The sequence below is a fragment of the Artibeus jamaicensis genome, unplaced genomic scaffold (assembly GCF_021234435.1).
Source record: "Artibeus jamaicensis isolate MK-2021 breed Jamaican fruit bat unplaced genomic scaffold, CSHL_Jam_final contig_511, whole genome shotgun sequence".
Lineage (NCBI taxonomy): Eukaryota > Metazoa > Chordata > Mammalia > Chiroptera > Phyllostomidae > Artibeus > Artibeus jamaicensis.
Window position 1 is genome coordinate 4,028,649 of NW_026521866.1, and position 15,052 is coordinate 4,043,700.

The 15,052-nt window shown below is 41.4% G+C and overlaps 1 protein-coding gene across 2 annotated transcripts in view; it reads right to left on the bottom strand.

Annotated features, from left to right (window-relative positions):
• The window catches only part of PTPN2 (protein tyrosine phosphatase non-receptor type 2), a 131,542-nt gene that overhangs the window by 7,213 nt on the left and 109,277 nt on the right, over window positions 1-15,052 (bottom strand). Inside the window, exon 9 of one of the 2 annotated variants that reach the window (XM_037127303.2) lies at window positions 610-711. In XM_037127303.2, coding sequence (XP_036983198.2) covers window positions 610-711 — 102 coding nt within the window. Of the gene's footprint in view, window positions 1-24; window positions 712-15,052 lie in introns of those variants that run through there. The other variant, XM_037127301.2, reaches the window with a different exon arrangement.

Genomic DNA, 15,052 nt, shown 5'->3' on the forward strand with positions numbered 1-15,052 from the left:
CTACAAAAAAGTAAGATTAAATACTTATAAAATATATTTACCCTGAAATGGTTAAGAATATAAATTATTGATGCTCATATTAATAGTACACTATATATTACACACATTATTTAAAGGTCATTTTCCTTTCAGTAATAATGTAGATAAAACCACAATATTTATTGCTTGTATCAACGTTAAAATCCAGATAGCCTCAAAAACAAATCCTTTTGATAAAGAATATCTCTCCATCTGATCATTTGTTTAACATGGATGAATACAGTTGCAAAATGTACCAGTTTTTAACAGGCATTAAAGTCTTTATTTTAGATCACCATTTACATTTTCCGGGCAGAGCCCTGAGATGTTGGGCTGAGAATGGAATATATCATTTATCTGGGTGGTGTCTATTCTACTGGTGTCCGTTTTGGGGGTATGAGGAGTTTGCTAACAGAAAAACCCTTGTGATTAACACAGCACTGTCAGCTATTAGTGCAGAAGCTTGCTGGGCAACATTGTTTTATTTATAGGATATTTTGATGAAAAAACAGTGTCCAGCCAACAAAAGCGCCAACCAAAATGACTGACACAAACCCCATCTTAGTGAGAATAGGTTGCCAATATAACCACCTTTTTCTTTTTCGTTCAGTCTCATTTAGCCTCTGTTTCATCTGCTGCACCTTCTGAGCTGTGTTAGCTTTTCTGTCTTCTCGAATTCGTTTCCGTAGAACACTATGAATAAATAAAAACAAATGGTAAGAAGTGCTTGGCAGGACCTAATAGAAGACCTAAACTCAAATATCCATCCTCCATCCCCAACACATTTTTCAACTCATTCAAAGGTTGAACTTTTTTTTTTTAAGAAAAAATTTGGCTCAAATAAACTCTTATAAAACTTCTCAAAATAATAATTTTTAAAAGCCTCACTATTCTAAATGGTCCAGACATGTATTCTGATAATTCAGTGACAATTTCTGGTGTAGTTTTACAATAATAAATACTTTTAGTAGGACCTGATTAGAAACATAATGCTTTCTTTCTTGAAATGTGAAATGATGACTATCAGTTTTCTTTCTTTCTTTGCTAACCAGCCAGGATTGGGAAGAGAACAGGTCCCCTAGCATCTGATCCCCTTTTGTGTTTACATTTGACTTTTGACAAAGGCCCCTGGTAAAAGCTGTCAACTTAGTATGTCCATGAATATTCTGTTGTGGGAGTACTTATTACTCTGTCCGTACGGATTTCTGGCTCCCATTTTCCTATTCAACACCGAACTTTTATTCCAGCTCAAGCTCTGATTTCCAAGACACATGGTCCTAGGATTACATAAGGAATGGCCAATGGCAACATATAAGTTACTAATGCCTAATTACAGCAAAAACTTAACCCATCTCTCTCTGCCTCCAAATTAAACTTTATCAGAGTACTTTTCCTAAAAAAACTTCACCAGAATGCTTTTCCGTAGTAGCTCTGATTGTGTAGCTTGATTAAAAATCTTGAATACCTTTTCAGTTTCTACTATGACATTAAGAGTCAACCTTTTCCTACCCAGAATATTTAACCTGAATCTAATAAAAAGAAATAATCAGAAGAATCCGGATTGTGGGGCATTTTAAAAGGCAAGTGGCCTAGAAGCTGTAAAAATGCCAATGTCAAGCCAAGGGGAAGATTAAAGGAGACTAAAGAATTATATTAACCAAGTGCAATGTATGACCCTCAATTACGGCTTGAATTAAAAAAAAAAAAAACAACTATAGAGATTGGGATCACAAAAATGTTCCAAAATTAGATTATGGTGATGATTATATAACTGTAAATATACTAAATCTATAGTACTATATTATATTAAAATACTACACTATACTAAAAATAGTATAGTATTATAGTAATACTATATAATAAAGTATTAAAATATTATGCTACACTATACTAAAATAATATAGGTCTATATTATTTTAAAAGATTTCATGTATTTATTTTCAGAGAGAAGGTAAGGGAGGGAGAAAGAGGTGGAGAGAAACATTGATGTGAGAGAGAAACATTGATCTGGTTTCCTCTTGGATGCATCCCAACCGGGGAATGATCCTGCAACCCAGGCATGTGCCCTAAAGCAGGAATGAAATGGTGACCTTTTGTTTCACAGAATCATGCTCAACCAACTGAGCCACACCAGTCAGGGCAGAACTGTACACCTTAAATGAATAGAGTTAGAAATATGTATATTATATCTCGAAGTTATGTGAATTTTTTGACAACTAGAAAAACATGAATATAGGTTATATATAAGATTATATTATCAATGTTAAATTTCTTTGGAATATTGGACATATTTAGACATTGGAATTTGGAATATTTAGACATTGGTGGTAGAAATGGAAAATGGGGTAGATGCTGTGGAAACCTATTCAGCAGTTCCTAAAATACTTAACATAGAGTTATCATATGACCCAGCAATTGTCCTCTAACATAGATACTCAAGGAAACTGAAACATTATGTCCATGCAAAAACTTTCTAATATTCTCCTGCTTTACAAAACTTTGTTCTAACCAACTGATTTTTTGTTCTTCTCCGAATTTGTTACCTTCTAATCCAGAAACCTTCTCTTCTCTCTGGTCCTTTCATTTTAGTTCTGTTCTTCAATTCTCCCTTCTCTCATCACATAGGACCCTTCTATTTTTATATTATGACATTTAATTTATGCTGCTAATCTGGGCTCTTATTTTATAATACATTAGCAAATTTTAGACTTTACTTTGCTTATCTCTGTATGCCCTGTTGAGATTTCTAATGTCTTTCTTAACTCTTACATAAATAGTTATCTTTGGCTGTTGGAACTCTGTCAGAATATTTGCTAAAAATAAATGCAAAAATTATTACCCAGCATGCACTCACTGAACTGAAAATTCACTGTAACAAATATGTGTGAATTATAATGTTTATCTAGTGTTCACATTTACCATATAAACCCAATAGGTGCTCATATATTTACGCTTAACTTTGTAATGTAGGTGTTGGCCAGACTCCCAGCCAAGATGGATACACTTTGCCTCCTCCTACAACCAAAAGCGGAACAACAAAATTAAAAACAAAAAAACCAACCAGAGCTGAAAGAAAATCAAACGGTATGGAAGTCTGGCAACCAAGGAGTTTAAGAAGAAACATTCATCTAGACAGGTAGGAGGGTCAGAGATGAGTAGCCAGGGTGGAGAGGACTTGTGGCAAGGGTATGGCTGGAGGACCAGGGTGAGCAAGGCAGCAGTTGATGGACCAGGTGGTCCTACATTTGCATGTGGATAAACCAGGAGGAACAACTAGGGAGTGAGACAGACCATGAAACCCAGAGCTCCAGGGCAGGGAAATAAAGCCTCAAAACCTATGACTGAAAAAACCTGTGGGGGTCGAGGCAGTGGGAGAAACTCCCAGCCTCACAGAAGAGTGTACATAAACCCATGCACCTGAGAATCAGCACCAGAAAGGACCAATTTGCTCGTGGTAGCAGCAGGAGTGCCCACAGAGAGCAGAGCAAGCCCCACTGTTCCATCTAGGGCCCCTCCCCCACATATAGTGCCACAACGCAGCCATGAGGGTTGCCCTGCCATGGCCAATACCTAACGTTCTATCACTTACTACACATAACAGGTATGCCAAGACAAAAAAATATGGCCCAAATGAAATAACAGATCAAAGCTCCAGAAAACATACAAATAAACAATGAAGAGATAGCTAACCTGTCAGATGCAGAGTTCAAAACACTGGTAATCAGGATGCTCACAGGAATGGTTGAGTATAGTCACAAAATAGAGGAAGAGGTAAAGGCTATGAAAAGTGAAATAAAGAAAAATGTACAGGGAACCAACAGTGATGGGAAGGAAACTGGAACTGAAATCAACAGTATGGAGCAGAAGAAATAAACATTCAACTAGAACAGAATGAAGAAACAAGAATTAAAAAAAAATGAAGAGTCTTAGGAATGTCCCAGACAAGTTTAAATGTTCCAACATACAAATCATAGGGATGCCAGAAGGAGAATAAGAACAGCAAAAAACTGAACACTTATTTGAACAAATAATGAAGGTCAGCTTTCCTAATATGGCAAAGGAAACAGACTTCCAGGAAGCCCAGGAAGCTCAGAGAGTCCTCCCCAAAGAGGTGGACCCAAGGAAGCACAGGTCAAGGCACATCATAATTACATTATCCAAGATTAAAGAGGAGAGGATCTTAAAAGTAGCAAGAGATAAGGAGACAATTACCTAAAAGGAGTTCCCGTAAGACTATGAGCTGATTTCTCAGAAGAAACCCTGCAGGTAAGAAGGGGCTGGAAAGAAGTATTCCAAGTCATGAAAGGCAAGAACCTACATCCAAGATTACTCTCTCCAGCAAACCTTTCATTTAGAATGGAAGGGCAGATAACGTGCTTTCCAGATAAGGTCAATTTAAAGGAGTTAATTATCACCAAGCCCTTATTATATGAAATATTATAAGGAATTATCTAAGAAAAAAGAAGATGATCAAAAATATAAACAGTGAAATGACAACAACCTCACAACTATCAACAACTCAACCTAAAAAAAACAAGAATGAACTAAGTAAACAACTAGAACAGGAAGAGAGTCCTAGAAATAGAGATCACATGGAGGGTAAACATTGGGGAGGGGGTTGGGAGAGAATTGAGGAAAAGGTATAGGGAATAAGAAGCAAAAATGGTAGATACAAAATAAATGGGGGGAGGTTAAGAATATGGGAAATGAAGAAGCCAAAGAACTTATATGTAGAACCCATGGACGTGAACTAAGGTGGGGGAATGATAGTGGGAGGGAACACATAGGACAGAATGAAATAAAGGGGGAAAAATGGGACAACTGTAATAGCATAATCAATAAAATATATTAAAGATACTTTGTTATGCAGCTGTTTGAGAGGATTTTTATGATTTGGGGGGAAATCAGTGATGGTTTTAGCTGGGCTAAGAGCATAACTTTTCCCATTAAAAATAACAAAATAGAGGCTCTGGCTTTCAAAAATGTACTGTATATATGTTTTCAGGAATGGAATGAGTACAAATACCATGGGATGCTATTACTTAGATAAACAATGCAATTCCAGAAAGGTAAAGATCACTCTTAATTTGATTTCAATAAAATCATTTTTGATACTTAGGCCTAAAGAAATTATGTCCATGTAATAACATGCCCAGTGAAACTTGGCCAAATTTTCCTATATGTTTATACAACATAGGCCACAAATTGCCAAAGAATGCCTCCTGTGGACCCTTGCCTATGTAAGACCATACTAATATGGTCTTACACCAGGCTACTGTCCCATACATGTCTCAACAAGTGTCCTTTACATACTATGCAAATACATAGGGGAAGAATCCAAATAATGTAACTTTTCATTTACCCAAATTGTTCTCCATTTTTATTGATCTGGGTTTATAAATTATACAACAACAGAGAAACTGTACACATACATTTAAATAGGTAAAATAGAGAACTTCCACCAAGATGGAGGCAAAAGTGGAGACGCCGTGCTTTCTCACACAACCAAGTTTAGAGACAACTAAATATTAGCAACAGAAAACACAGCCAGAACACAGAAAATTGAACTTTTCGGAAGTCTGACAACAACAAATTCTTCAGCCTGACTGGTAAGAGGGGCGAAACCAGCAGCTGGCGGAGCAGGGTTGCACAGGAAAACTCAGCCAGACTCAGGTGTGCGGAATCCAGGCGCAGGGTTGGACCTAGTGAGCGACACAGCGATTGACCTCGGGGAAACAGCAAGGGAGCAGGGCTGCGGGTTGACTGTGGTCCGGCATTCGTTCATGCGCGGATAGACAAGCGAGGGAGTGGGCAATTAGACGGGACCCAGCAGGCCCCCAGCGGCAGCAGAGGGCGCCGCCATTTCCCCGCTCTGACCCCACCTCCACATACAGCATCATAACCCAGCAACCCTGAGTGGCCCGGCCCTGGTGAACCACCTAAGGCTCTGCCCCTCACCCAGCGGCGTGAAACAGCAGAGGGGGCTGCCATTTCCCCGTTCTGACTACGCCCCCATATACAGCGTCACAACCCAGCGCCCGGGGAGTCCAAGGCTCCGCTCCTCACACTTAACGGGTGCAAACAGACCAAAAATGGCTCAAGAAGATCTCAAAGCCCCAGAGCCTATAAATCTAAATGATGAAGAAACAGCAAAACTCTCGGACGCACAGTTTAAAACACTGGTCATCAGGATCCTCACAGAACTGGTTGATTATAGCCACAAATTACAGAAACATATGAAGGCGAAACTAATTGAAATGAATGGAATTGCACAGGAAACCAATAGCAATGAAAAGGGAACTGGGACTCAAATCAATGGAATGGACCAGAAGAAAGCAAATAATGGCCGAACAGAAAAGAGTGAAGAAGCAAGAATTCAAAAAAAATGAGGAGAGTCTTAGGGACCTCCAGGACATCTTTAAACACTCCAACATCCGAATTATAGGGGTACCAGAAGGGGGAAAGGAACAGCCACCAGTGGAAAACTTATTTGAACAAATAATAAAGGAGAATTTCCCCAATCTGGCAAAGGAAATAGACTTCCAGGAAATCCAGGAAGCTCAGAGAGTCCCAAAGAAGTTGGACCCAAGAAGGAACACACCAAGGCACATCATCATTACATTAGCCAAGATTAAAATGAAGGAGAGACTCCTAGAAGCAGCAAGAGCTAAGGGGACAGTCACCTACAAAGGAGTCCCCATCAGACTGTCAGCTGATTCCTCAAAAGAGACCTTCCAGGCAAGAAGGGGCTGGAAAGAGGTATTTTCCAAGTCATGAAATCCAAAGATCTACAACCAAGATTGCTCTATCCAGCAAAACTTTCACTTAGAATGGAAGGACAGATAAAGTGGTTCTCAGATAAGATCAAATTCAAGGAGTTCATCATCACCAATCTCTTATTATATGAAATGTTAAAGGGACTTATCTAAGAAAGAGAAGTTAAAAAAAAAAAAAGAACAGTGAAAGGACAGGAAACTCACAGTTATTAACAAACACACCTAAAACAAAAGCAAACTAAAAAGACAGCTAGATCAGGAGTGGAAACATAGAAAGGAAGATCTCAAGGAGGGTTAGCAACAGGAGAGTGGGAGAAGGACAAGGGGGGAGAAGGTACAGAAAATAAGTAGCATAGACAGTAGATAGAAAATAGATGGGGGGGAGCAAGAATAATATGGGTAATATAGAATCTAAAGAACTTGAGACACATGGTCATAAACTAAAGGGGGGGAATAGAACAACTGTAATGGCATAATCAATAAAAAAAAATAAATAAATAAAAAAACACATATTTATTTATTTCCAGGCAAGATGGCAGTGTAGGTAAACACAGTACTCAACTCCTCCCATGACTACATAAAAATTATAACGAAACTACAAAACCATCATTCAAAATAGCCTGAAATCTGGCTGAATGGAAGTCCTACAACTAGGAAATTAAAGAAGCCACAAGACTGGTAGGAAGGGCCCTGGCTGGTGTGGCTCAGTGGATTGAGCACAGGTCTGCAAACGGGTGTGCAAGAGGCAACCACACATTGATTTTTTTCTCCCTCTCTCTCCCCCTCCTTTCCTCTCTCTCTAAAAATAAATACAATCTTTAAAAAAAAAAAGACTGGTGGGAGGGGTGGGGATACCAAATAATAGAATGGTCCCACAACCATGTGTGGCAGGTAAATATTGGGAGGAAAATCTTGGCTGCACAGGTTCCCTCTGAGGAGCAAGGGATGCCAATCCCATAATAGGTCCCCTAGCCCAGGGTTCCAGAGCCAGAAAGAGACTTTGCCATAATTTCTGGATGTAAAAACCAGCAGGGATTGAAGCTGAAAGAGGTGGAGGACTTTTGGAGTCCCAGGCAGTTCCTTTAAAAGAATACACACATGAACTTACTTGGACTCTCCCTCTGAGCTCCAGCACTGGGGCAGCAGCTTGAAAGGCATCAGAGACATATGAGGAGGAACTGAACTGTTATTTGGCATCAGGGCAAGAGCTTGGGTGAAGGGTGGGGGCAGCATTCTCTGAGAAAGAAGTCCTGGCAGAGGCCATTGTTCCTTTGATGAGCAAACCCCCTCAGAAGTGGCAGGTGGTTAACATTATCTGAGATTCCATCAACCTAGCTCACATTGTTTGCCCTGCCTTGGTGATGCCCTGAGGCCCTACACCACTCAATTTGGGGTCCACCCAACCTCTTTCCAGTGGATTTTCCATACCAATGGCCTGTCTTGGCTTATACTTCAATGTTCCTAAGAATTCTCAAACAAGCAGCATCTGGCCCCTGTATGCCTCATACCTCTTGCTAAGTGGTCCCAGGACTAGCTCTAGCAGCAGCTGGCCTTGGTTCACAACTTGGCCTGATCAGGACACTTCTAAGCCCAGCACAAGTAGCAGCCCTCTGGAGATTGCTCTGTAGCTCATGATAATGTCCTGGGCAGATGACAGGTGCAGCTGACACACTGCATGTATGTTCGAGGTGATTGCTCTTTGGTTTAGCCATAATTTTACCTCTTGGGAGGTTGCAGACTCAGTGCACGCAGTATACAGCTTTAGAACACATAGAAGCATCACCACCCAACAAGAGCCACAAGCAGCAACACTGAAGGGGCACAAGCAGTGGGCACCAAGCCCCTGAGAACCCCACTGAAGTAAGCCCTGCTCTTTGGGGAGGGACCCTACACAGCTGATCCACCACAAGGATCAGAGGTCAGTTGTCATAGCCAGTCCTTGCAGCTCAGACTGGGGATAAATCCTTTCATGTGCCAACAGCAATCAAGGCTCAACTACAAAAGTAGGGCACACACAACCCACATTGGCTTTGTACCTCAAGTGCCTGGCTTAGGTGATTGGAGAAACTGTGCCAATGGACCCTATAGTACATCTATTACATTAGCCCACCCTACCAATCCTGGGAGATGTGGCAGTTCTACCTAATACATAGAAACAAACACAGGGAAGCCAAAATGAGGAGAAAAAAACCTAAACTACCTCCTAAATGAAAGATCAGAATAAAACCTCAGAAAAAGAACTAAACAAAGTGGAGACAAGTAATCTATTAGATTCAGAGTTCAAAACACTAGTTATAAGATGCTCAAAAACTTAGTGAGAACCTCAATAGTGTAACAGCATAAAAAAGGACCAGTCAGAAATTAAAGATACACCAAATGAAATGAAGAGTAATTTATAGGGAATCAACAATAGAGTGGATGAAGCCAAGAATGAAATAAGAGATATGAAATATAAGGAAGCAAAACCAAAACAAAACAAAAAACACCCAAGCAGAACAGCAAGAAAAATTAATAAAAAAAAGCGATGATAGTGTGAGAAGCCTCTGGGACAACTTCAAATACACCAACATTTGCATCGTGTTGGTGCTGGAAGGGGAAGAGAGAGAGCAAGAAAGTGAAAACATATTTGAAAAAAATAACGACAGAAAACATTCCTAATGTTGTGAAGGAAACAGACATACAAGTGCAGGAAGCACAGAGAGGCCCTACCACCAAGATTACTCTACCCAGACAAGCTATCATTTAGAAGTGAAGGACCCATAAAGAGCTTCCTACAAAAAACCCCCCAAAAACCCAAAACTAAAGGATAGTTTAGGAGTTTATCACCACCAAATCAGTAGTAGTTGAAATGTTAAAGGTCTTCTTTAAGAAAAAAAGATTAAAAAGCTGAATAAAATAGCAATAAATACATATCAACAATAAAAAAAAAAGAATAGTAAGAGACTCACAGAGAACATTTTGATGGTTGCCAGATTGGGGGGGGTGGGAGTTGGGGAATGGGTGAAAAAGGTGCAGAGATTAAGAAGTACAAATTGTTTGTTACGGAATAGTCATGGGGGAGATTCAAGATGGCTTCAGAGGAACTAGAAGCTCCACTCACTTGCTCCTAGACCTGGACTAGTCTTGAAGCTAAACCAAAGAGCAATCACCTCGAACATACAGCAGAGTGAATGAGAACATGTGTGAGTGAAAGTGTATGGGGACGAGTGTTCAGGGCATGTGTGTGAGGGGCAAGACTCTGCCTGCCTGCAGGGCACTCAGGAGCAGGTGGCCTGGGATCTCCTAGTAGAGTGGCTGCCACTGATGCTGCCCTACTTGACACTTCTGGCTGGGCAGATTTGGGGTAGGAGCCATTTTTGAGAGATTTAAAATATCCTCATTAGGAAAAAGCCCCTCAAATGACTGCACTTCAGTATCCATGGCTGTGTACCCCACCAACACCAAGAGCCAGGATCTGGGGACTATGGTACTTACTGGGGGAGGGGCTGTCACCTCTCTGATCATGGGTGCTAAGGCAACCACAACTGGACAGAATCTGACTGAGGAGACAGTGGATTGACTCAGGAGCCAGGAACTACATGGGTGAAGAGAGATGGCTGGGTGAAGCTGGCTCTAACAACCAGGCCCCATTCCAGGCTGAGAGGACTGGAGAGAGGAGTGAGAGCACCCTGCCACTGCCCTGTGTTATAGTATTGCTGCTGGACTCTTCCCAGCACTGTCTGGGAGATTTCAAGAGAAACTACTCTATCCAAAACTATTGGAGGTTCTGGCAGGCTGTGGCCAGCCCTGACCAAGAGAGAGATATTGTGCTTTTTGGGGAGGGGGAGCACATGGAGAACAGACCCCTAACCCCAGGGAGGGCTTGGTGCTGTTGTGTGGCAGCCACATGGAAACTCTTAGAACAGGAGCTGAGGCAAGACTCGAGACCTGGCAGAGACCCTGTGCTTGCATGCAAACACACACAGTGGCTCTGCCAGCCAAGAACTCAGGGTGATAGTGTCATGCAGAATGGACTGTGGGTCCTGACCCATCACAGCTGGCGAGCAGGAGATTATGCAGAGTGGAGAGTTCAGGCCCAAGTCTCCTGTGAGAGTGGCAGAGGGGGACTGTGTGGACAGGAGCTCAAGGCCTGATATTTGCTGCAGCCAGGCAGGTCCCCTCACAATCAGGCGTGCTTAACCCCCACCTGCAGGACTACAGGCTCTGCAGATGAGTGAGGCCAGGCTCCTGAGCCAGCTACTGGGAGCATATCAAGAGAGAAGGAAAAGCTTTGAAGGGCCCCTTTCTACCAGATACTATAAACTACACTGTTCTTCAGGCCCTGATTACTGACACTAGCAGAGAGATTAGCAACACAGAATGTTTAAGGCCCTGCCAGCCTCAGCCCCAAGCAGTAAAGAGCTGCCCCGTTTACACAGATTTGTTCCTCACAGGAAATGGAAAGCTAATTCACCAGAAACTATACATTGCTGGAAAGAATCTGGGATAGACCAAATTGTATGGTGAAGGGGCAGGGAAACTCTCATCATATTCCCTGAAGAGTGAACAGCACCCCCTGAGGGTGACCCAGGGTTCCCACACTCCAGATTGTACCACAGGCCCTCTCTGGAGGTGAAGAAGGTACTGGCAGTAAGTCCAGGTCTTTTAATGAACTACTCCTTGGTCCTGTGCTGATGGAAAGCCAGCAAGGCAGAACAGTGGGGACAGACCAACTCTGAAGGAGACAGCCACAGACTGTGGACTGCTTGTAGTCTCAAACAGGCTTCCTAGGGCCAAATTAGGACACCATCTGATATTACCAGGGGTGGATCCAGAAAGGAAAGACAGTGGTAAACAATGGATTCTACTGAAATGAATTCCACAATGGTCTTCATGATTTGCATTATTTTCTCTCCTGCACAGACTTTTAACATTTATTTCTTTTGTCTGTTTTTATTATTGTTCTAGTTCTTTTTCATTTTATTTCAGGTTTCATATTTTGCTCCCCCACTCCTTTGCTCCATTTCATCTTTTTTTTTTTTAGGTTTTTACTTTTTATCTTACAATGACTTGTTTCTATTCTGCACACTTAGTACTTCTCCCCTGTCTAGCCCACCAAAACCATTTTTCTTGTCATTAGTTACCTCAATCTTTTTCCATTCTTAAAATACCCTTATTCTCTTTCCACCTTTAGTAACTGTTGCTTGTTGATATGGTGGTGGTTGTTGCAGATCTTCAAATTTATTCTTAAATCGTATTTCAAATCTCAGATTTTACCATCACCCACACCTACTCCATTTTAATTTCTCCTGCCTTTTTTTTTGTTTTAAATTTTATTTTTTTTTTACTATCTTAGGTTTGGTTTCATTCCTGATTTCTTCTCCCTCTATCCTCTCAAAATCACTTTTCTTTTTTCTAGACATCTCACAACCTTTTCTTTTTTCCTTCTTATACCCATTCCACCTGTATTAATACTTGCTCATTCTTTGGTGATACTGCTGTGGTGGAACTGTTTCTCCAATTTGGTTCTTTTTTTCACTACTATTATTAATTTTTTTTGTTTTAAAACTCATACTATACTCTTCCCTTTTTTTACCCCATTTTCTTTTATTCCCCCTTTTTTTTATCACAATATAAATGCTATCTTCTTTCTTCACCTTGTTTCTATTCCCTACTCTTATTTTTCTTTCCTCTACCTTCTCAAAATCATTTTTCTTTCAGTTAGCCATTTCACATCCATTTTTCCCTTTTAAAATAGTTTTTAAAATATATTTTATTACGCCATTACAGTTGTTCTATTCCCCCCTCCATTCCCCTCCACCCTACACACCCCTCCCCCACCATTCCCCCCTTTTAGTTTATGACCACGTGTCTCAAGTTCTTCAGATTCTATATTTCCCATACTATTCTTGCCCTCCCCCCCTATTTTCTACCTACTGTCTATGCTACTTATTCTACCTTCTCCCCCCTTCTCCTTCTCCCAATCCCCTGTTGCTAACCCTCCATGTGATCTTCATTTCTATGGTTCTCCTCCTGATCTAGTTGTTCTCCTAGTTTGCTTTTGTTTTAGGTGTGGTTGTTAATAACTGTGAGTTTGCTGTCCTCTCACTGTTCATCTTTTTTATCTTCTTTTTCTTAGATAAGTCCCTTTAACATTTTATATAATAAGGGCTTGGTGACGATGAACTCCTTGAATTTGATCTTATCTGAGAAGCACTTTATCTGCCCTTCCATTCTAAATGAAAGCTTTGCTGGATAGAGCAATCTTCGATGTAGGTCTTTGGATTTCATGACTTGGAAAATACCTCTTTCCAGCCCCTTCTTGCCTGGAAGGTCTCTTTTGACCAATCAGCTGACAGTCTGATGGGAACTCCTTTGTAGGTGACTGTCCCCTTATCTCTTGCTGCTTCTAGGATTCTCTCCTTCATTTTAATCTTGGCTAATGTAATGATGATGTGCCTTGGTGTGTTCCTTCTTGGGTCCAACTTCTTTGGGACTCTCTGAGCTTCCTGGATTTCCTGGAAGTCTATTTCCTTTGCCAGATTGGGGAAATTCTCCTTTATTATTTGTTCAAATAAGTTTTCCACTGGTGGCTGTTCCTCTTCCCCTTCTGGTACTCCTATAATTCGGATGTTGGAATGTTTAAAGATGTCCTGGAGGTTCCTAAGCCTCTCCTCATTTTAATGAATTCTTGTTTCTTCATCCTTTTCTGTTTGATCCTTTTTTTCTTTCTTCTGGTCCACTCCATTGATTTGAGTCCCAATCTCCTTTCCATTACTACTGGTTTCCTGTGCATTCCCATTCATTTCAATTAGTTTCGCCTTCATATGTTTCTCTAATTTGTGACTAAAATCAACCAGTTCTGTGAACATCCTGATCACCAGTGTTTTGAAGTGTGCATCTGAAAGTTTGGCTATTTCTTCATCACTTAGATTTATGGACTCCGGGGCTCTGAGTTGTTCTTGAGCCATGTTTTGATCTGTTCGTGCCTGTTATGTATGAGGAGCGGAGCCTTAGTTGTTCACCAGGGAGGGGCCACCCAGGTTGCTGGTTTGTGACGCTGCATGTGGGGGCGGAGTCAGAGAGGGACAATAGCGGTTCCCTCTGCTGATTCCTGCCGCTGGGGCCTGTGCGGTCCCTCTCACCGATAGCTTCTTCACTGGTTTATCTGCACGCAAATGTGTGACCGTGATCAGCCCTCAGTGGGTCCATCGCCTTTTGCCCTTAGTGGGTCCACCTGCTTCTCCACACCTGGGATCTGTTCATGGCTGCTGCCGCAACTGGGTCACGTGTCTAGGTTGGTCCGGTGGATCTTTCCTGCCTAACTCTGCTCTGCTGCTGGCTCTGCCCCTCTTACCAGTTTGGCTGAAGGTTTCGTTGTTGTCAGACTTCTGTGTAGTTCCATTTTCTGTGGTTTGGCTGCGTTTTTGTTGCTAAAACTTTGTTGTTTATAAACTTGGTTGTGCGAGAAGGCACAGTGCTTCCACCTACGCCTCTATCTTGGCGGAAGCCTCTTTAAAAAGTTTTTGAAAGCTTTTTATTTATTTTCATTTTTAGAGAGCGGGGGAAGGGAGGGAGAAAGAGATAGAGAGAAACATGAATGTGTAGTTTCCTCTCATGCACACCCTACTGGGGACCCGGCCTGCCACCTACACATGTGCCCTCACTGGGAATTGAACTGGCAACCCTTTGGTTTGCAGGCCTGTGCTCAATCCACTGAGACACACCAGCCTTTTTAAAATTAGTTTTAATCTCTTTACAGCTTGATTAATATTTGCTGAATGGGTGTTGACAGTGTGGTTGTCGGTGGGGGCTATTACTGTATATGTGAGTGTGTTTCCTGGGTTGTTTTGTTTTGTTCTGGCAGCACCTGTATAAAAGCATACAAGAGGTGGTGAGTGGAGTGACTTTTGCTCAGCATCCAGAGGGAAGAACCCACCAAAGAACAACCCAACAACAACCAAAACCCAATTATATCCAGATCATTTAGCTCAGGAGATCAAGAAGACTGCCCCACTGAGTCCTACATATCTCCTACCACAGAAGGTCACCCCACAAAGACAGGAAGTCAAAGCAGATCAATCTGCTATGCAGAAACAAACAAGAAGAGTTACTTAAAATGGGGAGATAGAAAAAAAACCCCTCCCAATCGAAAGGGAAGGAGGAATCCTCAAGAAAGAGTGCTAAATTAAATTGAGGCAAGCAATCTATTAGACATTGAGTTCAAAATAATGATTATAAGGATGCTCACAGAGTTTAGTGAAAACTACAAGAAACTC